This window comes from Mirounga leonina, unplaced genomic scaffold, assembly GCF_011800145.1.
Source record: "Mirounga leonina isolate KUSES-001 unplaced genomic scaffold, KU_Mleo_1.0 Mir_129, whole genome shotgun sequence".
Taxonomy (NCBI): domain Eukaryota; kingdom Metazoa; phylum Chordata; class Mammalia; order Carnivora; family Phocidae; genus Mirounga; species Mirounga leonina.
In genome coordinates, this window is record NW_023270323.1 from 80,973,103 (window position 1) to 80,994,248 (window position 21,146).

Below are 21,146 nucleotides of genomic sequence, written 5' to 3' on the forward strand. Positions count from 1 at the left end.
TGGTTTATTTTAAACTCCCAATCACGCTATATACTTTATGTCCCCTGCAACGATTCTCAGCTGTCTGTTTACTCTTCAGACGCAGTCAAGTCTGGTCCCTGATAATCTCTACGTCTGAAATCTGGGCAGTGTCTATTGTCTCTGTCGCACCTCAACCACAGCATCCTGTGCACCTGGCGATCCTCCGTCAGACCCCTAACGCTCTGACGGACGGTGTCCTCCCCCTGAGAAGTGCACTTGGTGAGGCCCCACCAGCTGGGACCACTTACACCAGGCTGAAGAGAAGGGTCCTGGCTCCCCCGGTGTTCTGAAACGGGCCGTGATGCTCTGCCACAGCACGTCCACTCCTGGGGCACCCCCACCTGACACGGACCGCCACCAGGTCCCACCACCAGCCTTGGCCTCCCCCTGCCCCCCAGCTGGCCCCGGGCACTGGCCAGCAAGGCAGCCATGGGTCCTGCCCTCCTTGCCTCTTGGCCCCTGCCGTCCAATTCTGGTGATAAACTTTCGTCTCATGAGCCCTTTGATACGTTCAGTAAGACGCTGTAAAGTATCTTGCTGCATTCTCTGGGTTATTCGGTGGGTGCAGCAGTGCACCCTACCTCCCTCTCCCAGAAATGAGAAATTTCCTACATGAAGCTTTGAGGGGAAATTCTAAAAGGAGTAAATCATCTGCCTCCTATCTGCGCTTGGGACACTCTGGAGTGAGGACAACCCAGCCCTGCAGGAACAGGAGCATGGGACTGGAAGCAAGCCTCCAGCCCCACAGGGGCTGCAGAGCACAGACAGCATGGAGGGACGCGCCTTGCCCACACTCTGGCCGTAGGAGCCCACCTCCCCATCGCAGGGCTGCCTGGTCTCCGCTGTGTCCCGGCTCCCACAGAAGACAGCCCCTTTTGGGGACTGCCTGGGTACATGGGAAGGCTGGGCCGCTGGACCCACGCTATGGCCCACGCACAGGCAGGACGGTCCAGAAGCCACACCGACCTTCCTCTTGAGGACGCTGAGCTTCTCCACCACACCATCCAGAAGGCTGACCACGGAGTCCACAGCGGGGCAGCTGCTCAAGGTCTTCTCCAGCTCAGCCACCACCATGGTGACGTGGCTCGTCTCTCGGTCAATGTTTTTCTGAGCAGCCCGAAAGCGTTTATTCAGTGTTTCGTAGGGCACCTGGAGAAGGGAGGTAATTGGTGTGTGAGCAGCACCAGCAGTCCTACGTGTGGGACGCCCAGACCCCCTTCGTGGCGTTTTGTCAGGCACAGGTCCTAGGCCTCTAGCGCTCTAAAGACACGTCTACTCTAACACCTGGCTGAGGCCCACAGAAGCCCTGTGTGAACGGAGGGTCATTTGTGTTCCTGGATGCGGACACTAATGGGAAGACGCATGCTGTCCCCAAATCCACAGAGGCAGCATTAAGGGCACACTAACAAAATAATCCCGAAGTTCATCCAGAATAACAAACAGCTTAAGGAGACGACCAAAATGAGATCCATCAGATGTGAAAGCCTGCAGGGGCCTGCAATGGGCCCGGGGGTGCCGCAGACTTGGGATCCCGGGAAGGGGGCGCACAGACGGGTTGGGGCCTCAGCCCATCCGCAGAAACCACGGGTGCACATCTAACGCCTCTCCATCAGACAGTGCTCATTCGCCCCAGTGACAAAACCACCTTTCCCTACAGAACACCTGACAAAAGACCCAGGAAGGATGACATGTCACTGTTACCCTGCTGTCCTTCCAGAGAGAGTAGCTGCCAGCACTCCTCCCGGCCCTCGTCCTGGCTGTGGGTCTAGCGCTTCGCGCTCATCAGATGCTGCTCACGCGGCGTGGACACCCCGGTGGCCAGCGGTTCACCGTGGAAGTCCTCACTGCCAGCTCCAACAGCTGCCGGGCACCAATGTGTGCCAGGAAGGAGCTGGGATTCCCAGGAGCAGAGATGCCGACGGGACCTAGACACCAGCAGGGGGACCCTGCAGCAGGACTTCCCCATGACCCGGCCAGGGGTCCAGTACTGTCCGTGCCCCAGCTGCCACCCCCTCAGGCTGCCCTGGGGACACGGTGGCAGCGGGTAAAGAGTCCTGTCCACACCTCGGGTCTTACCAGCTCAAGAGGCAGAATGCCATTAGACAGACCACGTATGCCACCCAGGGAGGGTTCATCCCCAGCAGCCAGGTCTAGTAGCCTTTCCTGCAACCACGCCACAGTCTAGCACAAGCAAGACAGCAGAGTCTTTAGATGAAGCCAAAGGGCCGTCCTTAACGTGGAGTGGCACAGAGCGCCCGCAACACCCATACAACCGAGGTCCACCACCTAACCAGGCCTGTCCTGGCTTCAATCCCTGAAGAGCCTCCCACTGTGGCACGTGGACAAGGGTGAAGCTGCGAGCAGGTGGCCAGGTTCAGACACGAGCCCTGTCCTCCACGTCCAAAGAGCTCCCTGCCCTGAGCCTCAGTTTTGGCAAACGTACCTCATAACAACACAGCACAGCACAGCACAGAGACCCAGGTGCATGCATCTGCTAGACCCCTCCTGGACAAGAGGCCAGGAGGGTGGTGGGACGCTGACGCACGCGTCCTCCCTTTCGGAATCTTGGACTGTTCTCAGAGCCCCCACCCACCCCAGGGGCCCTGCAAACCGTCTGCTCCAGGGTAGGTGTGTGCTTCCAATCTGACCTGGCCGACACTTTCATAAAACACAATAAGCAGAATTACTGAAAAGTGAACTGCAATCCCATGATGCCCGCAACAACAGCTTCCAAGTTTTATTCTGATTCAGACATTACAATTACATTTCAAGAAATACAATCAAAGCAACCATAACATAGGAAAAGGGAAAAAGCCATACACCACACACACCGTCAGCCCAAGCACACACAGGTGACGGGAACGTCCCCGACTCCAGGCAGCTGAAATCCAGGTGAGCAGCAGGTGAGCGCCGTTATACATGCAGCAGGTCTCCCTGTGGTCAACGTACCCAGGCTCAGTGAACACCAGGTCCTGCCTTCTGCTCATGACACTCGGCCTGAGGCTCATCCCTCAGCCAAAGGGAAGGCAAAAGAGACTCGGAAGCAAGCGCTACAGGCTTGGTCTCCATGTTTAACTTTTATCCAAAAAGGAAGCAGGCAACACTCTTAATATTCACCTTCAGTCCATTATCGATATCCAGGCCCAGCAATTTATACTGTAAGGTTACAGCCCACGTTAATTCCTCTATCTTTTGATAAAAGAAACTAAGTCAGGACTTTGTACACTTCTTGGGGGCTGTGAGCCCCACTGTGCTCTTCACCACGTGGCCTGCGTCTTCCCCTGGACCTGAGTCAGCCCCTCAGCCTCCACTCCTGAGAGTCTGACCTCCCAATGGCCCGGATAGGCGCTTTCTATGGCTACTCTTCCCACCCAAGGACTCACGAGCTGCCCTCGGTGCTCCAGCCCCACACCCAGTCACAAGCTCCACAGGGCGGAGCTCTCAGGACCTCACCTTCTGCTGCCCACACCCCCACCTGTCCTGTGCCCCCCACCGGCCTGGAGCTCCCAGAATTTACGCCCAGAGCACCACCCCCACCCCGGGAGCACTAAGCAGCCTCCTGTGCCAGCTTCCGTCCCATGGACACCAGGCAGCTGGCCCCGGAAAGCTGCTCAGCGTTCTGCCCACAGGGCACCCAGCCTGGGGTCTTGCCTCCCCTGCCTTTCCCCAGCTATCCCCTGCTGCTCAGTCACCAGCAGCTCCTTCACAGGCTCCTCCCAAAAGGACTTTTGCCAAATGAAGGAATGGAATTTCAGAAATGCTGAAGATCCTGAACAAGCCAAACTATCATTCCAGAAGAAGGGCAAGATTAAGATACTTCTGGACATGCAGGGACTGCCAAGGTTAGCGCCCACAACCCTTTTCTGGGAGGAAAATTACTCAGAGAGCCCCTCGGTGAGACAAACAACAAAATCAATGTGAGGAAATAAGATACAGCAAAGGGCAGTGAGGAAGGACACCAGTAAACGATACAAGCTAGAGGGAAAGAAACCAATCCACAGCCTAAGAAATGTGGGTAAGGTGACTCTAAGTCCAAGGGATTTTGAAAGAATTCCAAAATAGAGGCAAATATTAAAATGTAGTCTTAAAAGCACAGGCAACAAAACCAAAAGCAGACAAATGGGATTACATCAAACATGAGACTCGTGCGAAGCGAAGGAAGCGATCTGCAGTGCGCAGCCCAGGATGGGGAGGGCACCCGGTGGAACACGCTCTGGTACCCGGGGCAGGCGGAAAACACCTCCACAGCAAAGACACAACACCCAGCCAAGGTGGGCAGACATTTCTCTGAAGAAGATACACAGTGGCCGACCCGCACGGGGAAAGGTGCTGAGCATCACCAACATCAGGGAAATGCGGGTCAAAACCACGGGCAGACCCCACCCCACCCCCCGCAGGACCGCTGCTCTCAAAGGAGCGGGACCGACAAGCCTCGGCGAGGACGTGGGGCGCAGCCGCCGTGGAAGACACCGCGGAGGGTCCTCAAAACACTAGGCACAGAATGAGCCCACAGCCCAGCCATTCCACGTCTGGGTGTGTTCCCGGGGAACGGAGAGCAGGGTCTCGATGAGATGCCGGCACCCCCGTGTTCACGGCAGCATCATGCCCAGCAGCTGGGACAGGGAAGCACCCCAGTGCCCGTGGACGGGTGGACAGACTACCAAAATGTGGTGTATACACCCAATGGAATGTTATTCAGCCTTACAAAGAAGGAAATCTTACCATATGCTGCAACATGGATGAACCTGCAGGACATTATGCCAAGTGAAATAGCCAGTCACAAAAAGACTAAACTGTATGATTCTTCTCCCGTGAGATACGGAGGGAGAGCAGCCAAACGATCAGAAACAGAAGGAAGGAGGGAGGCTACCGGGGGCTGGAGGAAAGGGGAGGGGTTTAATGGTGCAACAGACTGAACGTGTCCCCACCCTCGTAACACACAGACAAAAATACTACCCGCAACGGGAGGGCATACGGGGATGGAGCTTTGGGAGGTGACCGGGTTACAAGGGTGTGGCCCTCATGACTGGGATCAGCATCCTTCTAAAAGGACCACTGGCTGTCTTCACCACATGGGACACATGAAGAGGCCCTCACCAGAACCAGACCACCCTGGCACTCTCGTCTTGGACTTCCAGCCTCCAGGACTTGGGAGAAGAACTTTCTGTTGTTTATAAGCACCCAGTCAACCGCACTTTTAACTGCTCAACACAAACGTGTACATAGTTCCAGCTGTGCATGCTGAAAAGTTCTAGAGACCTTACATGCATACAGCTAATACTGCTGCACACTTAAAAGTGATGAAGATGGTTAGTTTCACGTTATGTCTGACCACAATAAAAAAATATTCCTACGACGCTGATAATACATGGCAACGGTATCTGATTCCAACAGCTACCATGAAGCTATATCGAACGAGACAGTGGGGCCCTGGTGCCGCCGTGCACCAGGATCGGTGCGGGGCAGAGAGCCCAGAAACGGACCCCCAACCAAGGAGCCCAGCAACCCAGGACAGAGAGGACCTGCTCCACAACAATGCAGAACTGGACAGCCACATGGGAGAGGGAGGACCTCAGCCCGGACCTCACTCGGTCCGAAAAAATTCTTAAATGGCCACGGACTCAAACGTCAAAGCTAAAACTATAGAATTCTAGATGGGAACGTAGGAGAAAACCTTCACAACCTTAAGTAGGCAAAGATTTCTCACAGGGATACAGAATGCACTAACTATAAAAGAAAAATTCATTAATTAAACCTTATCAAACTAAAACTTTGAAAGACAATTATTTAAGACAAGCCACAGACGAGGAGAAAACATTCAGTGTATGTAAACCTAACAAAGGACTTATATCTAGAACGTATTTAAAACTTACAACTCAAGACCAAGAAGACAATCCCATTTTTAAAACGGGCAAAAGGTTTTAACAAAAAGTCACAAAAAAAGATATACAAAAGGCTAATAATAAAGACACATAACATCATTAGTCAGAAATATGCAAATTCAAGCCACAATGGGACACATGAGGGTTAGCTGTATGTGTTGTCAAGCTGACCAGGCCACACGGTGCAGACACAGGGTAGATGCGGCTCTGGGTGTGTCTGGAGAATCTCGTTTGAATGCTGGGCTGAGTGAAGCAGACTTTCGTCAGCTCTCCTGGGGCTCCTGCTTGCCCACTGCAGATCTTTTCAGCCCCCATAATCCCGTAAGCCAATTCTGTACAGTCAGTCTCAACCTCTCTCCCCTTCCCCCGTTTCCTCTCCCTGTGTCTCCCTCCCTTACTGGATGGTTCTGTTTCTCCGGAGAGCCCAAGACAGGACGCTACTGCATGCTAGGAAGACTTTCCACCACCTGCCGGCCAGGCTCAGGACACCTGGATGCTCTCACTGGCAGTGGTGTGGGTGATCCTCAGGAACAGAGTCTGGCTGTTTCTTACGACAGTAAACATACACATATCACATCATTCAGCAATTCCAATCCCAAGAGAAACAAACAGAGTAACCACAAAGAGACTGTATACAAATGCTCATTAGTAGTTTTATTCCTAAGCCCAAGACTGGAGCCATCTCAAACATACATCCATGGGGATGGTAAACTGCCCACTGACGTGGGGTGCCGCACAATGAAGCTCAGGCATGGGCAGGGGGAAAAGCGAGACACACAGTGCAGCTGTGGGGTCCCTTTATGGGATATGCCAACACCAGCAGACCAGTGGGAGGCTACTCCCCAGGGGACCCTTGGAAACAATGTCTGGAGACCTTTCGGATCTGTCACAACCTGGGTGTGTTTGTGAGCTTGCCAAACCACAAGAGGAAATTAAATGGAACAAAGAAAACCTTATCAATCTACCAAGAAGGAAACGAAACACAGACACACAAAAGCACAGGAGACAGAGAACAAAGATGGGGAGGGCAAGTCCACAATAGTGGTACTCACTATAAATCTGAATGGCCACAGAAAGATAACTAGAGCATACGTGGACAAAAGAAAAATGGAAAGGATAAAGCCACAGAGCAGTGCTGTCCAAGAGCACTGTGAGCTGTGTACGCACATAATCTTAAGTTTTCTAGCAGCCACATTAAAAAGAACGGGATGAAACGGATTTTGGTTTATTTTACTTAATCCAATGCACCCCGAATATTTCATTTATTAGACATTTTACATTATTTTTTCTCTTCATGCTAAGTCTTTAAAAGCCAGTACACATTTTATTTTACACTTAGAGCACGTATTTGGACCAGCAAAATTTCAAGTCCTCAACAGCCACACGGGGCTCAGGGCTGCTGTACTGGCTGGTGTAGCTACAGAAAACCTGTGGTGAGGTGTGGGGTCAACGGGACCCCACGTGTGGCTGGCAGGGAGCGTGTGGAGGGGATGTGACAGCAGTTATCAGAGCTCTGTCTGACCTCTGACCTGGCTACTCCAACACTGTGGCCTGATCCTAAAAGTTAACTGCACGTGTGTGCAGGCATAGGTCACGGGTTCTCTCCCCAGGTCAGCCGGCACTGTGCAGGAATGCTTTTTTTTCCTTCTTATGAAGGCTCCATGCGGGGCTTGAACTCACGACCCTGAGATTAAGACCCGAGCTGACATCAACAGTCAGAAGCTTAACCGACTGAGCCCCCCAGGCACCCCTGCATGAGTGCTCTTTAACTGTCTATTAAGTTGAGTCGTACAAAAATAACTGACAGGCCATCATTATGTTACCTTTTTTTTTTAAAGATTTTATTTATTTATTTGAGAGAGAGAGAGAGAGAGAGAAAGAGCACAAGAGCGGGGAGCGGGAGAGGGAGAAGCAGACTCCCCGCTGAGCGGGGAGCCCGATGCGGGACTCGATCCCGGGACTCCAGGATCATGACCTGAGCCGAAGGCAGTCGCTTAACCAACTGAGCCACCCAGGCGCCCTATGTTACCAATTTTTAACTGAAATGTAACTCAGATACCATAAAACTCACCCTCTTAAAGTGTACAATTTAGTTTTTAATATAAACACAAGGTTGTACAACTATCACCGCAAAATACTTCCAGAACATTTCATCAACCCCAAGAGAAACCCCGTACCTATGAAGTCCTCCCCACGGTCAGGCAACTGACCACTAATAATCTACTCCCTGCCTACACGGATCTGCCCATCGCAGACACTTCGTACACATGGAATCATACATTTGACGACCTTTGGTCTGGCTTTTTTAACTTCGCAGAATGTTTTCACGGTTCAGTCACAATGTAACATGTACTTCATTCCTTTTTATGGCTGAAGAACAGTGTTCTGTCCCACAGGCATACCACATTTACTTACACATTCACATGTTTTTGGCTATTATGAGTAATAAGGCCACAAAGACTCCTGCACAAGCTTTTGTGGGGACATCTTTTCACTTCTTCGGGGGCTCTACCGAGGAGTGGAATTGCTGGCCACTCTCTGTTGAACTTTTTGAAGAACTGCAGGACTGCCTTTCAGTGTCTCTACCATTTTATGCGCCCCAGCACTGTCTGAGGGCTTCAGTTTCTCCACATCCTCATCCAACACTTGCTACCGTCCATCTTTCTGATTAGTCATTCTAGGGAGCATAAAGTGGTATCTCATTCTGGTTTTCAATTTGAATTTCATAAATGACTAATAATGTTGAATAGCTTCTCAATGCTTATTAGCTGTTTGTGTATCTTCTCTGGAAAAGTCTATTCAAACCCTTTGCTCATTTTAAAATTGGGATGTCATTACATTATTGAAGTTTAAGGACTCTTAGTAGATTCTGGACACTACTAGATTACCAGAGGTGACATGCAAACATTTCTCTCGATTCTGTCCTCGGAAGCATGAGCTTTTCACTTTTGCCTCGGAAGCATGAGCTTTTCACTTTTGAAGTCCAACCTACAATTGTTTTGGTTTCCTGTGCTTTAGGTGTTATATCTAAGAATCTTAGCTCTTACATTTCTTTGATCCATTTTGACTTAATGCTCATATACGGTGTGAGGGAAGGACCCAACTTCTTTCTTTTGCAAGTTGATATCCAGTTGTCTTGGAACCATTTGTTGAAAAGCCTCTTCCTTCCCTATGTAACTGTCCTAGCACCCTTACTGAGAATTACTATGTATGGGCTTATGTCTGGACTCTCAGTTCTAGCCCACTGATCTATCTTTAGCCTTTTAACCAGTAATCAAGAAGTGTAGTTTGTAGTAAGTTTTGAAAGTAAGAAATGTGAGCCCTACAACTTGGTTCTTTTCTAAGATTGCTATTGGCTGAATGTTTTGGTCCCCCCCCCACAAAATTCGTATGTTGAAGCCTTAGTCCCCAGTGTGATGGTTATCTGGAGTTGGGCGTCTAAAACAAAATTAGGTTCAGATGAGGTCACAAGTGTGGGGACTCCATAATGGGATCAATGTGAGCACACAGTGGGAAGGCAGCCATCTGCAAACCAAAATGAGGGTCACCAGGAACCAAATCTGATGGCCCCTTGCTCTTGGACCTCCCAGCCTCCAGAACTGTTAATAAATAAATATCTGTTGTTTCAGTCACTCCAGTCTGTGGTATTTTGTTAGTGCAGCCTGAGTGATCTCAGATGACTGTCTTGGCTATTCTGGACCCCTGCATTTCCATATGAATTTTAGGATTGGCTTCTCAATTTCTGCAAAAGAGCCAACTAGTGTTTCGATATGGATTGGATTGAATCTATAGATCAATTTATTGCTATCTTAACAGTGAAGTCTTATTCCTATTTTATTATTTTTCATGCTGTTATAAGTAAAATTGTTTTCCTCATTACTTTTCGATTGTCCATATCTAGAATATAGAAGTACAACTTATTTTTACATACTTATCTTGTATCCTGCAACATGGCTGAACTAGTTTATGAGTTCTGATAAGTTTTGTGTGTGTCTGTGTGTGTATATTCCTTAGGACTTTCCATCTATGAGATCATTTCATCTGCAAATAGAGTTTTGTTTCTTCCTTTCCAATCTGAATGTCTGTTATTTCTTTTTCTTGCCTAACTGCCCTGATTACAATCTCCAGGACAATGGTGAATCAGAAGTGGCCAGAATGGACATCCTTGCTTCTTTGTCTTAGGGGAAAAAGTTTTCAGTCTTTTACCACTAAGCATGATGTTAGCTGTGGTTTTTGCATAGATGCTCTTTATCAGGTTAAGGAAGTTCTCTCCTTTTCCTAGTTTGTTAGGTGTTTTTACCATGAATAAGCATTGGATTCTGTCAAGTGCTTTTTTTCCTGTGTCTATTGAGATGATCATGTGGCTTTTGTCCTTTATACTGTTTTTTATACATGCTTTTTGCATGTTGAACCAACCCTGCAATCCTGGGGTAAATCCCGTTTACTCCTGGTACATAATCCTTTTCATATGTTGTCCGATACAGTTTGCTAGCGTGTTGTAGAGGATTTTAAGACCTATATTCATTCATAGGGAATACTGGTCTGTAGTTTTCTTGGATATGTGTGTCTGGTTTTGGTATCAGGGTAATACTGACCGCACAGAGTGAGTTGGGAAATGTTCCTTTCTCTTCTATTTTTTTGAAGAGCTTGTTAAGGATCAGTGTTAATTCTTCTTTAAACATTTAACAGAATTCACTAGTGAAGCCACTTCATCCTGAGCTTTTCTTTATGGAAAGTTTTTTTTTTTTTTAAATCTCTTTACATGTTATAAACCTATTCAACCATTGTCTTTTAACCCACAAAATAGCAATTTTACCCGGTTCAATCCAATACATTTTCCCTTTGTGCTCCTTGTCTAAAACTCAGTAAGGAAAAGAGGTTTTGGATCTTTCCTATCAATGTGAATCAGCTCTTTATGGTTCATATTTGGTGGCTTTTTAAAATCGTTATTTGCTTTTAAATTCTGGTTCTATCTTATCTGAGTATACCAAAGATTTAAATATGTATTAATCAAATCCACTCAATTTTTCCTTGGTAATTTGTTGCATTATAGCTTTTAAGATCACAGGATTTCTCTTTTTAGTTAGCTGATGTTAAATTATATTTCCTTCAGTACATCTTTCCCCTTCAGTGACTCATAAAAAGTAATCCTTCCTGTTTTCATAATTGAAACAGAATCTGGCAAACACCATAAGTTAAGATTTGTATAAAACATCTGTACTTTCACCCAGCTCTATAGCAATCCTCCTACACTGTGTCATTTGCTTTAGTTTCTTCAAACCTTCTCCAATGTTTGCTGTGGGTTTTCTGACAGTATTTGCTGACAAAGAAATGCATCTTAGTTTGTCATCATGTTTTCAGCCATTTCTACCAGCACAGGAAGGAAGGATTTCCCCAATGTCATGGGACTTTTTATCTTTCACAATGAAGCAGCCTCAGAAGAGGTTTCTAACTATTCATCACAAAGCTAGGACATCTTCTGCAGCATTAGATGGCACTCTGCCTCATGTTCCCGTATGGCATGGGTCAGTCTCCCAATGGCAATGGCTTCCTGCTCCCCCGGGCTCATCTCCCAAGCACAGCACACACCCTGAGGGAGGCGCATCCAGTTTCAGAAGGCTTCTTAAAGAAAATGACACTTCTGGTCAGCCTCGAGGGGGCTCTGAGGAGGAAGACCGTTCACAGAGTGGCTGACAGAGCTCGAGGCGGGAAGAGCACTGCCAGCACCTCTGTGCTCTCTTCTCTCAGTGCAAGACCGTCTCACCGGCCGTCCGCTGGGTACCTGCAGAAATCTTCTCGTGCCACTGGTCCGTTTTAGAAAGGGAGGTATGAGCAAAGCAACACGAGCTGCAACGCAGCAGAGTACCAGCCACCAACACCTGCATGCTGGGAGCACTAGGGCCTCCACGCGCTCAAGTGCCCTCCATGCCCCGGGACGGGATCACTGACCAAACACAGCACACCGACCATACATGGGCACTCGAACCGACCCGTGTATGTACCACCGGCCGAGCAGGCTGCCTCGCGGGTTAGCTATAAGGTGTGACTAGAAGCAACAGCTGTGCAACGAGGTTCACACCTGCCTCTGGCATCAGGCCCCACCCTCCTGGGTGCTTCCGATTACAAGTAAGAAATATGGGATCCAGCACAAAAAAGTCGGATGGTACCTCCAGTCATCAGTCTGTTCAGACATAACACTCTCTGCTGTTACTGGTCTTCCCTAGGCCTCCATGTTGTGGAGAAAGAAGAAACCATGTTGTGTCTCCTTCAGTATCCATCACGATGCCCAGTAAAGCTTACCCTGACATTTCATTTCTGTTGCTGTTAGGTTATTGTGAATGGGTATTTTCCCATGAGGTGCTTTAACTGGTTATTGCTGACACAGACTTTCTCATTAACTGTAGTAATTTTCCAATTAGCTTGTTTGTGTTCTCTGGGTATATAACATATTACGTCTCATCCATTCGAAGTTACATTTATTTCTGTTTCAATTTTTATTTCTTTGGACAGAATTGCCAAAATAATATTTAATAGTTCATTCGTTAACTGAAGAAATATTTCTTCTCTGCCCTCCATAAAACTTACAATCCCAGGGGTTAGAAACAAAGAGGCAAAATGCAGTATGACAGTAACAGCTAGGGAGGAAAACCGAGAAGAGGGAGATGGTAGGGCTCCCAGTTTAAATAAAGTGATCTCGCTAAGAAGGTGACACCTGAGCAAAGACCCAAGAAGGTGAGGGAATAAGACAGACGAATACCTGAAGGAAGAGGATTCCAGGCAAAGTAAACAAGTACAAAGGCCCGGAGGCCCCCCACGCCAGCACATCTTCTAGCAGCAGGGAGACCAATGGCTAAGTGCCCGAGGGGAGCAGAGGTGGAGGAAGAGGATGGGGAGGAGAAGGCCGAGGTGAAGTCACAGGGCCTGCAGAGCTACGCTAACAACCTCGCTCTGCACCCCAGGTAGCACAGGAAGCTACTAGGACAGGAGAACGGCACGGTGTGGTTCAGCGATGTGATGGCTGTGCTGGGCATGGGTGCAGCTGGGACTAGGCAGGAGGCTACTTCAACCCAGAGATGGTTTCTGCCATGGTGGCAGGAGGAGAGAAGGTAAGACGCAGTCAAATTCTGAATCCGTGTTGGAGCCAGAGCAGAAGGACATATGGATGCAAGCTGTGAGGACAGAGTGGTCAAGGCTTTAACCTGAGCCAAGGAAGACGGGGAGTAGGTTTGGGGAGGAGGCAGGTAAGTTAAGAAGTTCAGGTCTACGTATGCGGAGCTACCTACAGAGATCCAAGTGCGGCCACTGGATCCTGCGCTCTGGGACTGGGGACTAACCATCTGGGAGTCACTGGTACCCTCAGAGCATAGGAGACCACCCGAGGTCACCAGCATGGCAGGTGGCCACACAGAGGTGGAGGGGCGGCTGTGAGGTGGGGAGGAACCCGGCCAGGGTGGCGAGCCTGGGGGCCAAACGGGACCGTGTTTCAGGGAGGAGGGGCTCACTGCAAGACACCGTAAGGATCCCTGGAGGCCTGGCCAAAGCCAGGGAGTGATGGAGCAAAACACAGCCTCTTGCCCTGAGGAGCACGTATTGTAATGAGGGCCTCTGACAGAAAAGCAAGCAGACTGAAGGCAGTTCTGTCAGACTGTGATCAAAGCTGTAAGGAAATAAAACAGAGGAAGGGACAGAGAACAGGAGCCACAAACCCCAACTTCATTCAGGGCTAGGGCAGCAGTAAGCCCACCACCAGGCTGTCTTTGTCTTCGGGTCCCTTTGAAGCTAGAGACAGCCAACCGCAAGTTCTGGCCTCTGAGCTTAAGCATAAATGCTGAACAGCACTTCTGGGAGGCCCCGTGAGGGAGCCGGCAGCTTCCCCTCCCGTTCCTGCTGCCCACAAGCGGACTGGAGCCCTGCAGCCAATGTAGACCAACAAGGGGATCACGGATCCCAGAAAGATCACAGCAAACACAGGCATCAGGAACACACCCAGGTTTTTTTTTACCAAACCCTGCACAAGGGGCAGGAGGACACTGTCTTCGCTTGGGATGGGCTGGCTGGGTGCCAAGGAGCACGAGGTCTGGGGCAGGGAGGCCAAGATCAGGCACTGCTGGGTTTTGCGTGGTACCTTCTGAGCCCCGCTCAGACGTGTAAGGAGACCGAGCAGGTGGCCGACGATCCATGTGGGAGTTCAGGGTGGGGCCTGGCTGGAGGCAGGAGTTGGAGACAGAGCACAGAGACCTCTCGAGGGCTGCCTGCTGCCAGACGACTCAACGACCCCCAGGCTGGAGGATGCACAGGAACGGCAAAGGCATCTGCAGAAGACGAGCCGTGAGGAAGCGAGAGAACGGCACCCGGGGGGCAAGTGAAGGAGGCGACTGCCCGGCAACTGGCCACTTAGCAGCGTCAAGTCAACTGTGACAAAAACATTTTCATGGAATGTTAGGGGCAAAACTTCTGACTTGAACCCGGAGAGACACACGGGAGGAGGGGCAGAAAAAGGAGGCAGCAGCTGGAAGAGGACATGGGGCAATGAGAGCCATGTGCATGCTGATGCGTCCCAGTAAAAAGGGGAAACTGAGATGGGAGGGGAGAGATGCAAGTGCTGGAGCCGCAGGCCAGACGGGCAGGCTCGGGGCACAGCTGGCCACTGGTGGGGCAGCTCCCCCACAAGGTACAAGCAGACCCAAGGAGGGCGGTAGCTGTCACGAGGGAAAAGTGGGTGACGAGGCCAGGCTCGGGCCACGTGGGCCAGGAGCCGCACGCAGGAAGCGGGCGCCGTGCAGTACCCAGGGTTCCCAGTCAGGAGGTGACGGTCAGTGAGACCGTCAGCACAGGTGGCTGTTTCTCTCCATTAGCCACATTCAGCTGAAGAGTTAGTTGGGTTGTTAGACTATTTAATAATACCTAGTTTCTATCACTTAGTTGTTACTCAAACAGTGAATAAATCTTTTTCTCAGAAAGCTTTCAAACTACTGCACCCAGGGATAAAGATTGTAAAACAACGTACTCCTAAAAAGACCAACAGGCGCCCCTGGCAGACCGTGCTCTGCCGGGTTTCGGTCCGCACCGAGCGGCCCCACTGGGGGGGCACATGCCGCAACAGCAGCCAGCCTCCTCCCAGCTTGCTCTCCACTCCTGCTGGCCTGCACACACGGTCCGTGGCGAGGTCCAAGCCCTCAGGGACCCACTGTCATGGCCTCTGTGTGGCTCTGGGAACACCCTGAGCCCTATCGCTCCAATGGGACTGTGTGCCAATGGCACTAGGGTCTGCCAAGACTTCAGCACAGCCCACAGAGCTTTCTGCCAACGTGCAAGTGCCCTGGCTGCCCACTGAAGACCATCGCACCCCCTGTGGGCCATGCCCCACGCGTGCCTGACTCTACTCGTTCAAGGGTCGGAAATGTTCTGCATCCACTCGTTTAACGGCCTCCCTCCTGCCAAACCTAGTGGCAACAGGACAGGGACCTCACTTGTCTTTTTCTCTGTGACACACCAGCGTCACCGGCAGTGCCCACCGAGCGTGCAGAGGTTCTTCAAGAGCAGCAAGGAGCAAGCGGCCTTCAGGGTCTGGCACCTCGGCTCTGGGGTGCCTCGCGGTGGCTCTGTGAGGGAGAAGCAACAGCAAGCCCCACCTTGAGACCTAATACTAAGCATCTGTTGCACAGCTGCCCCTGCCCACTGCTGAAGCTGCTTGCCTGGGGCTGGGTTTGAATTGGCTCTGGCACACCCCACCGCTACAGAGAATGGGAAGCTGGGAAGCCCCATTTCCTGGCATGAAGCTTGTTTAAAATAACACGAACGGCCTGCAGCTAGCAGGGCACCCACCCTGACGTGGACCCGCACCTGTCCCCGGAGGCCCATACCACCCCAGCGTTCTCGTCTGTGGCCAAGTATCCGAGCAGTGGCGTGAGAGACAAGAGGAGAAGCTCAGGAGGATGCAAAGGGTAAGAAGAGAGCACTTCAACCGTGCTCTAGCTCTGGCAGGATTCTGGAAGGCAAAGGCAGTCTGAGGCTCTTTCGGGTAAGAGCAGACAGTGCTCTGGAGGTCTGACAAGGTTGGAGCCTGAGAAGAGGAAGGGCATCACACATAGATGCCTGCCCCAAGCCAGAGAGAGAGTCGGCGTCCTTCAAGTGATACAACCACCTCTGAGAGAAGAAACGGCTCACTCTGTAAACCAAAAAATCTAAAGTAAAAAAAAGTGAGGACCTAGCCTACCGCCACCCTCCCGGACTCAGCATACTTAGGATTTTGTCTCTTAAGGCCAAACACTCACGCTTACCACTGTTTCTCAAACTTGAGAACACAAGATCCCCTAAATCCAGCCAGGACCAAGCTGGAAAAGTTGTAACTTTAGGCATATAATTGGCACCCAGACTTTCTATAACAGGCACAAACCCAGGCTTAGAAATTGCAGACCAGTATTTGGTCAACAAGACTGTCACCAAATTAAAAGAAGAACATTTCAACAGTCCTATAGAGAATTCAGAGACACAAAAGAATACGCCCACAGACCCAGCTGGGAGCAATGCCCCATGCCCCGCCCCCCCCAGCCTGTCACGCGTGAAGAAGAGAGGGCAGCTGGGATGGGGGACTGAGCTGGGTCAGGCTGGGAGGACCAAGAAGAGGCCCCAGGTGAGCACCAAGAGAGGCACAGGTGAGACTCAAGGTGAGGAGTCAGGGGGTCCAGAGCCAGGGCTCCCAGGGACCAATGCCAGACCCTTTCTCCTGGGCTGTGAAGACCCCCACCTGATTTGGGTAGTGGTAAAGAAGGTCTCTAAAATATTACTTTACTTCAGTTTTCTGAGGGGAAAAACAGAGGTCAATATACCAAAATATTAACAGGATGATTAGCAGAATAATTCGGAAAGTAAACATAAATCACTTTTATAAGAGAACACTTTTTTTTTTTAAAGATTTTATTTATTTGAGGGAGAGTGAGCACGAGCAGGGGGAGCAGAAGAGCGAGAAGCAGACTCCCTACTGAGCAAGGAGCCTGATGCAGAACTCGATCCCAGGACCCTGAGTTCATGACCTGAGCTGAAGGCAGACGCTTCACCAACTGAGCCAGCCAGGTGCCCCCAAGAGAATACTTTTAAAAGCATAATTAAAACAGGGCCTCCAGTTCAAGGAGCTCACAGGTAGACTCACAGCCAGGCCCAGAACACAAAAGTGTGTCCCACGAACCCCACTCTCCCTGCTGTTTTAAGAACATAAAAACAAGTTCCACAAAGCAAAATCCACTCCAGTGGTTCTCACCAGGGCGATTCTGCCCCCCAGGGGACATCTAGCAATGTCTGGAGACATTTTGGGGGTGGACAGAAGCCAGGGGTACCGCTAAACTTCCTATAATGCACAGCCCCCACTACAAAGAACCACCCAGCCCAAAGGTCCACAGGCTATTGAGAGGCCTGTGCTGGCCCAGCTCCCCCCAGGACTGAGGGCTCAGTGAAGAGAGGGTGTCCAGCTCAACGCATGCGGCTGCATATGTCACGACCATGCCATTCTCTACCCACTGTACCAGGAGGCAAGACCAGTGCCCACCAGGTACCCAGGAGCCCCCCACCAGCCCTGGGGCTGTGAGGAACCTGGCCGGGTTTGCCAATCCTCTGAATAGCAAGGAACCTCCATTGAGTCCAAGGAGGAACTGCCTGTCAAGAAAGCAAGGAGCACTCGGCTCCTGGTACCCTGCATACACCTTTCAGAACTCCAGCCCCCCGACCCTCACTCCCCTCTCCCTGCTGTCTGCACAGTGCCCCTGCCGCCCTGAGGCACCTGCATCTGGACCGTACTCAAGACCGTGACCAGCACAGCTCCTAAGTATTCTGTATTAATTCTGTATTAACTTATGCTTCTAAGTCAAGGGTCCCTAGTTTCCCAGTGAAATTTCCGCATTATCCAGTAGGAATCACTCCTAAAAACATCTAGAAAAAAACGTCAACTCTCAACAATGACACATGTTGATCCAGACAATCTGTGAGGGAAAATGGTGGAAGTAACTTCTCTGATTTCAAAAATTCACTTAAATCATTCTAAAGCAAAAGTAAAACTCCTTTTAACCGGGCAAGCTCACTTGAAATGACACTGTAATATCTCTTTACCTGTATAACTATCTGCAGGATTGTTTTTAATCAAAGGCTATTTAATAAGTCTGGAAATCAATCACGGTCAGGATTATAAAACCACAGAAGAGAACCTGGAGGGGAAATCCCTTCCTGTCTGCTGTTGCCCTCACCAGCCAGTCCCAAACATGATAAACTGCCACAGTTCTGTCAGTTCCAACGTCAGACCTGGGGGTAGGCTGAGTGAGACAACAGCCCAGCAATTAACGGCTCCCCCACGAAAGCCTCATTTATTTGTTTGTTTGGTGGGGGAAGGAGGGATAAACATCAACCCAAATGATGTTTCGTTGGGGGCCTCAGGTGGGGTGATGTCATGGTTTCTCTGAGCCACAGGGTCTTCAAGGAGTTGAATACAAAAACACCCACCACCTAATCCTAAAAGGGCCTGGACAACAGGCATCTGGTACGAGTGGCAGCGCTCCCCTATCCTCCCTGATCAAACAAGGTACAGAGAAACGGCACTGCTCCACCGCTAGTCAATGAAATGCAACAAAACCTCGCTTCTGCTTTCCGGCGAGGACTGCCCAGGGCAGTCTGACTCGAGTAGTGACGACTACTCCAGGCAGCACGGAGTCCCCCGATCCACCTGGGGTGGCCCTGGAGCTATCATTACCCACGTGTGACAGAAGTCAGCAATCTCAGAGCAGGTAAGTACCCTGCCTGAGGTCTCCCTGTCAGTGATGAACAAAGTGGTGCGGTATTCGAACCCACCACGCCGCACCCACCACCCCCTGTCGCCACTGAGGGGGATGGGGATGCAGGGGTCTTCCAGGAGGAGAGAAAAGCTTCCTGGCCTCTCAGGGAAGGCGTTCAGAATCACAAATGCCCAGCCACGGTTCTCCTGGGAACGTTATGACCTTGATCGCCTACGGAACTTGTTTCCAGGTGCTTTGTTCTCGTCATCATCAAATCCTCCGCTAACTAGGTAAAGAGCAAGTGCGGCCCCTCCCACTAGAGACCCGGACTTCATGCTCACGGAAGGCGACTTGGCTAAGTGGCCATCCAAGGTCACGCAACTGGCAACCGAGTGGCAAAGGCTGTATTTCAGGTTTGGTGACGCCCCACAAGATGGGTGCCCATTAGGTCGTTAGGTCTCTCTTTACAGGTTCCCTAATTAGAGACTGGAAGGCAACACATCAACACCTTCTGACGTTAGGCTTCCGGGAGGACAGCTGGACACCAACCGTCGGGCACTCCTGCTGGGCGCCCGCGACCCCACACCCTGGAAACCCCGGTCTCCATCCCAGCCCCCAAAGTCACCAGCCTGCCTACCGCAAAATGTCACTGGGGCAGTTCACCTTTTTTTTTGTTCCTTTCTTTCTTTCTTTCTTTCTTTAGGGCGAAGGGGCCACAATCGGGCTCCGGAGGGCGAAGCGGGGCGCCAGACAGACGCGCTCCACGCCCTGCCACGAAGTCCTCGAAGGCCGGGCAGGCAATGGACGGCCCCACGCCACACCCGCCCGGCCCGAAGGACCCCAGATCCCGGAAAGCCCGGCCTCCCAGACCCGCCGCCGCCGGGAAGCCCGGGGGACCGGCCTCACAGGCCCCCCAGACTCCAGGGAGGCCGGCCCTTCAGACCCCCAGACCTTGGAGAACAAGGCCCTGCAGACCCTCGGATCTTGGGGAGCGCGGCCCTGCCGACCCCCAGACCCCGGGAGACCCGGGAGCCTGGCTCCGCGGAGCCCCCAGACCCCGCAAGCCCGGCCCCGCAGAAGCCCCCAGACCCCGCCCGGTGCCCCAGGCCGCGCCCCGGCCCCCACCCTGACCCTCCTCCCCCCCTCCGACCCCCCGCGGTCCGCGGGCACCAGCCAAGCGCGGCCGCTCGCCCGGCCCTCAGACCCCACCTTGAGGGTCGGGTACTCCTGCACCTTCAGGGTCATGGAGAGCTGAGCAGCTGACTCCTGCACCGCCATCTTGAATCGGCCAAAACATTAGCGGGTGGGGGAAGCGCCGCGCGCGGCACGCCGGGTAGTGACGTCGCGCCCTCCGGCGGGGGCGGGGCGGGGCGGGGCGAGCCGACGCGCCCGCTCCAATCGCGTCCGCCCACCAGACCGCGGCGGCGGAGGAGGCGCGGCCGCGGCGTGCGCGCGGAGAGGCGTCCGGCCCGACCAATCATCTCTGGCCTTTCTCTCGTTCAGCCAATCAGCGGGAAGCCCGGCTGGACGGTTTCCTCCTTGAACCCGCGGCCGGGAAAGACAGGCCCTCCGGCCGGGATGCTCCGGCCCGTGCGGGCTTGTGCGCGCGGGGGTCCAGGGCGCCCCCCGGGTAGGGAGGCTGAGGACTGACGAGGCGCGCAGCTGGGGGGGTGCCTGGGCTCCCGGGAGGCGGTCCCCGAGACGGTGTCCCTCCCTCGTGGTAGTGGCCCAGTCGTGTGCGGGCCACCTGAGCGTCCGCCACGAACTTTCCATCGGGCTCCGTGCGGCCGAGTAGCAGCTGCTGGAGTCCCAACGGAGAGCCTTCGGTTCCTGTTGGGCGAGGAGAGGCGGAGTTTTTGTAACTGATTTTCGGGAAAGAAGCTCCCAAAGTGTGCTCTCCCCACCGGTGGCACGTGGCCCTGGGTCCAACACGGTGCTGTAGTTCCTTTCCAACCATTTCACATTCTGTCCTCCCAAAATAATCCTCTTAGTCCCCCTTTTAAACAGAAATGAAATGAGGTTTCATTAATTAGGGGACGACTTTCAAATTAAACCATTTCTCGTGTTTCACATTCATTCCTGAGACAATTTGTTAAAACTTAAACTCAGTGTTGGAAAAACACCTAAGACGACACAAGGGGGGGCTGCTATTGGGGGAGCGGGAGCCACCTCGGCCCTCTGCCCCCCACCTCTGCCCAGCCCCCCATGCCATGCAGGTGATGAGAGAACCATCCTGGGGTGAGAAGCAGCTTCCTGTCTGGATCAAGCCAAGTTCCTTGTACCCAGTTGCATCAGCATGAGTGAATTGATCAGGATAATCAGAAGATGCTTACAGCTCAATACTAATCAAGCCTTCTCCCCGTCGGTGAATAGATGCAACATGTCCATGCTCATTTCCAAAGTGTGAAAGTGAGGAGGAAGATAGATTCCTCCTCTGTGTATGGTACATGCCTCTCAGGAGACATTGGGAATGAAATTGGTGTAAGAC

The 21,146-nt window shown here is 51.8% G+C and overlaps 1 protein-coding gene across 6 annotated transcripts in view; it reads right to left on the bottom strand.

Annotated features, from left to right (window-relative positions):
- The window catches only part of MAEA (macrophage erythroblast attacher, E3 ubiquitin ligase), a 33,394-nt gene extending 13,420 nt beyond the window's left edge, over positions 1 to 19,974 (bottom strand). For 4 of the 6 annotated variants that reach the window (XM_035005489.1, XM_035005486.1, XM_035005484.1 and 1 more), the window contains exons 1-2: positions 19,868 to 19,974; positions 988 to 1,170 (exon numbers count right to left, since the gene is read on the bottom strand). In XM_035005489.1, the coding sequence (XP_034861380.1) occupies positions 988 to 1,170; positions 19,868 to 19,936 (252 nt within the window). In that variant the 5' untranslated portion in view covers positions 19,937 to 19,974. Of the gene's footprint in view, positions 1 to 987; positions 1,171 to 14,028; positions 14,216 to 15,373; positions 16,722 to 19,867 lie in introns of those variants that run through there. The other 2 variants (XM_035005487.1, XM_035005488.1) reach the window with 2 other exon arrangements.
- Between the last annotated feature and the right edge of the window lie 1,172 nt (positions 19,975 to 21,146).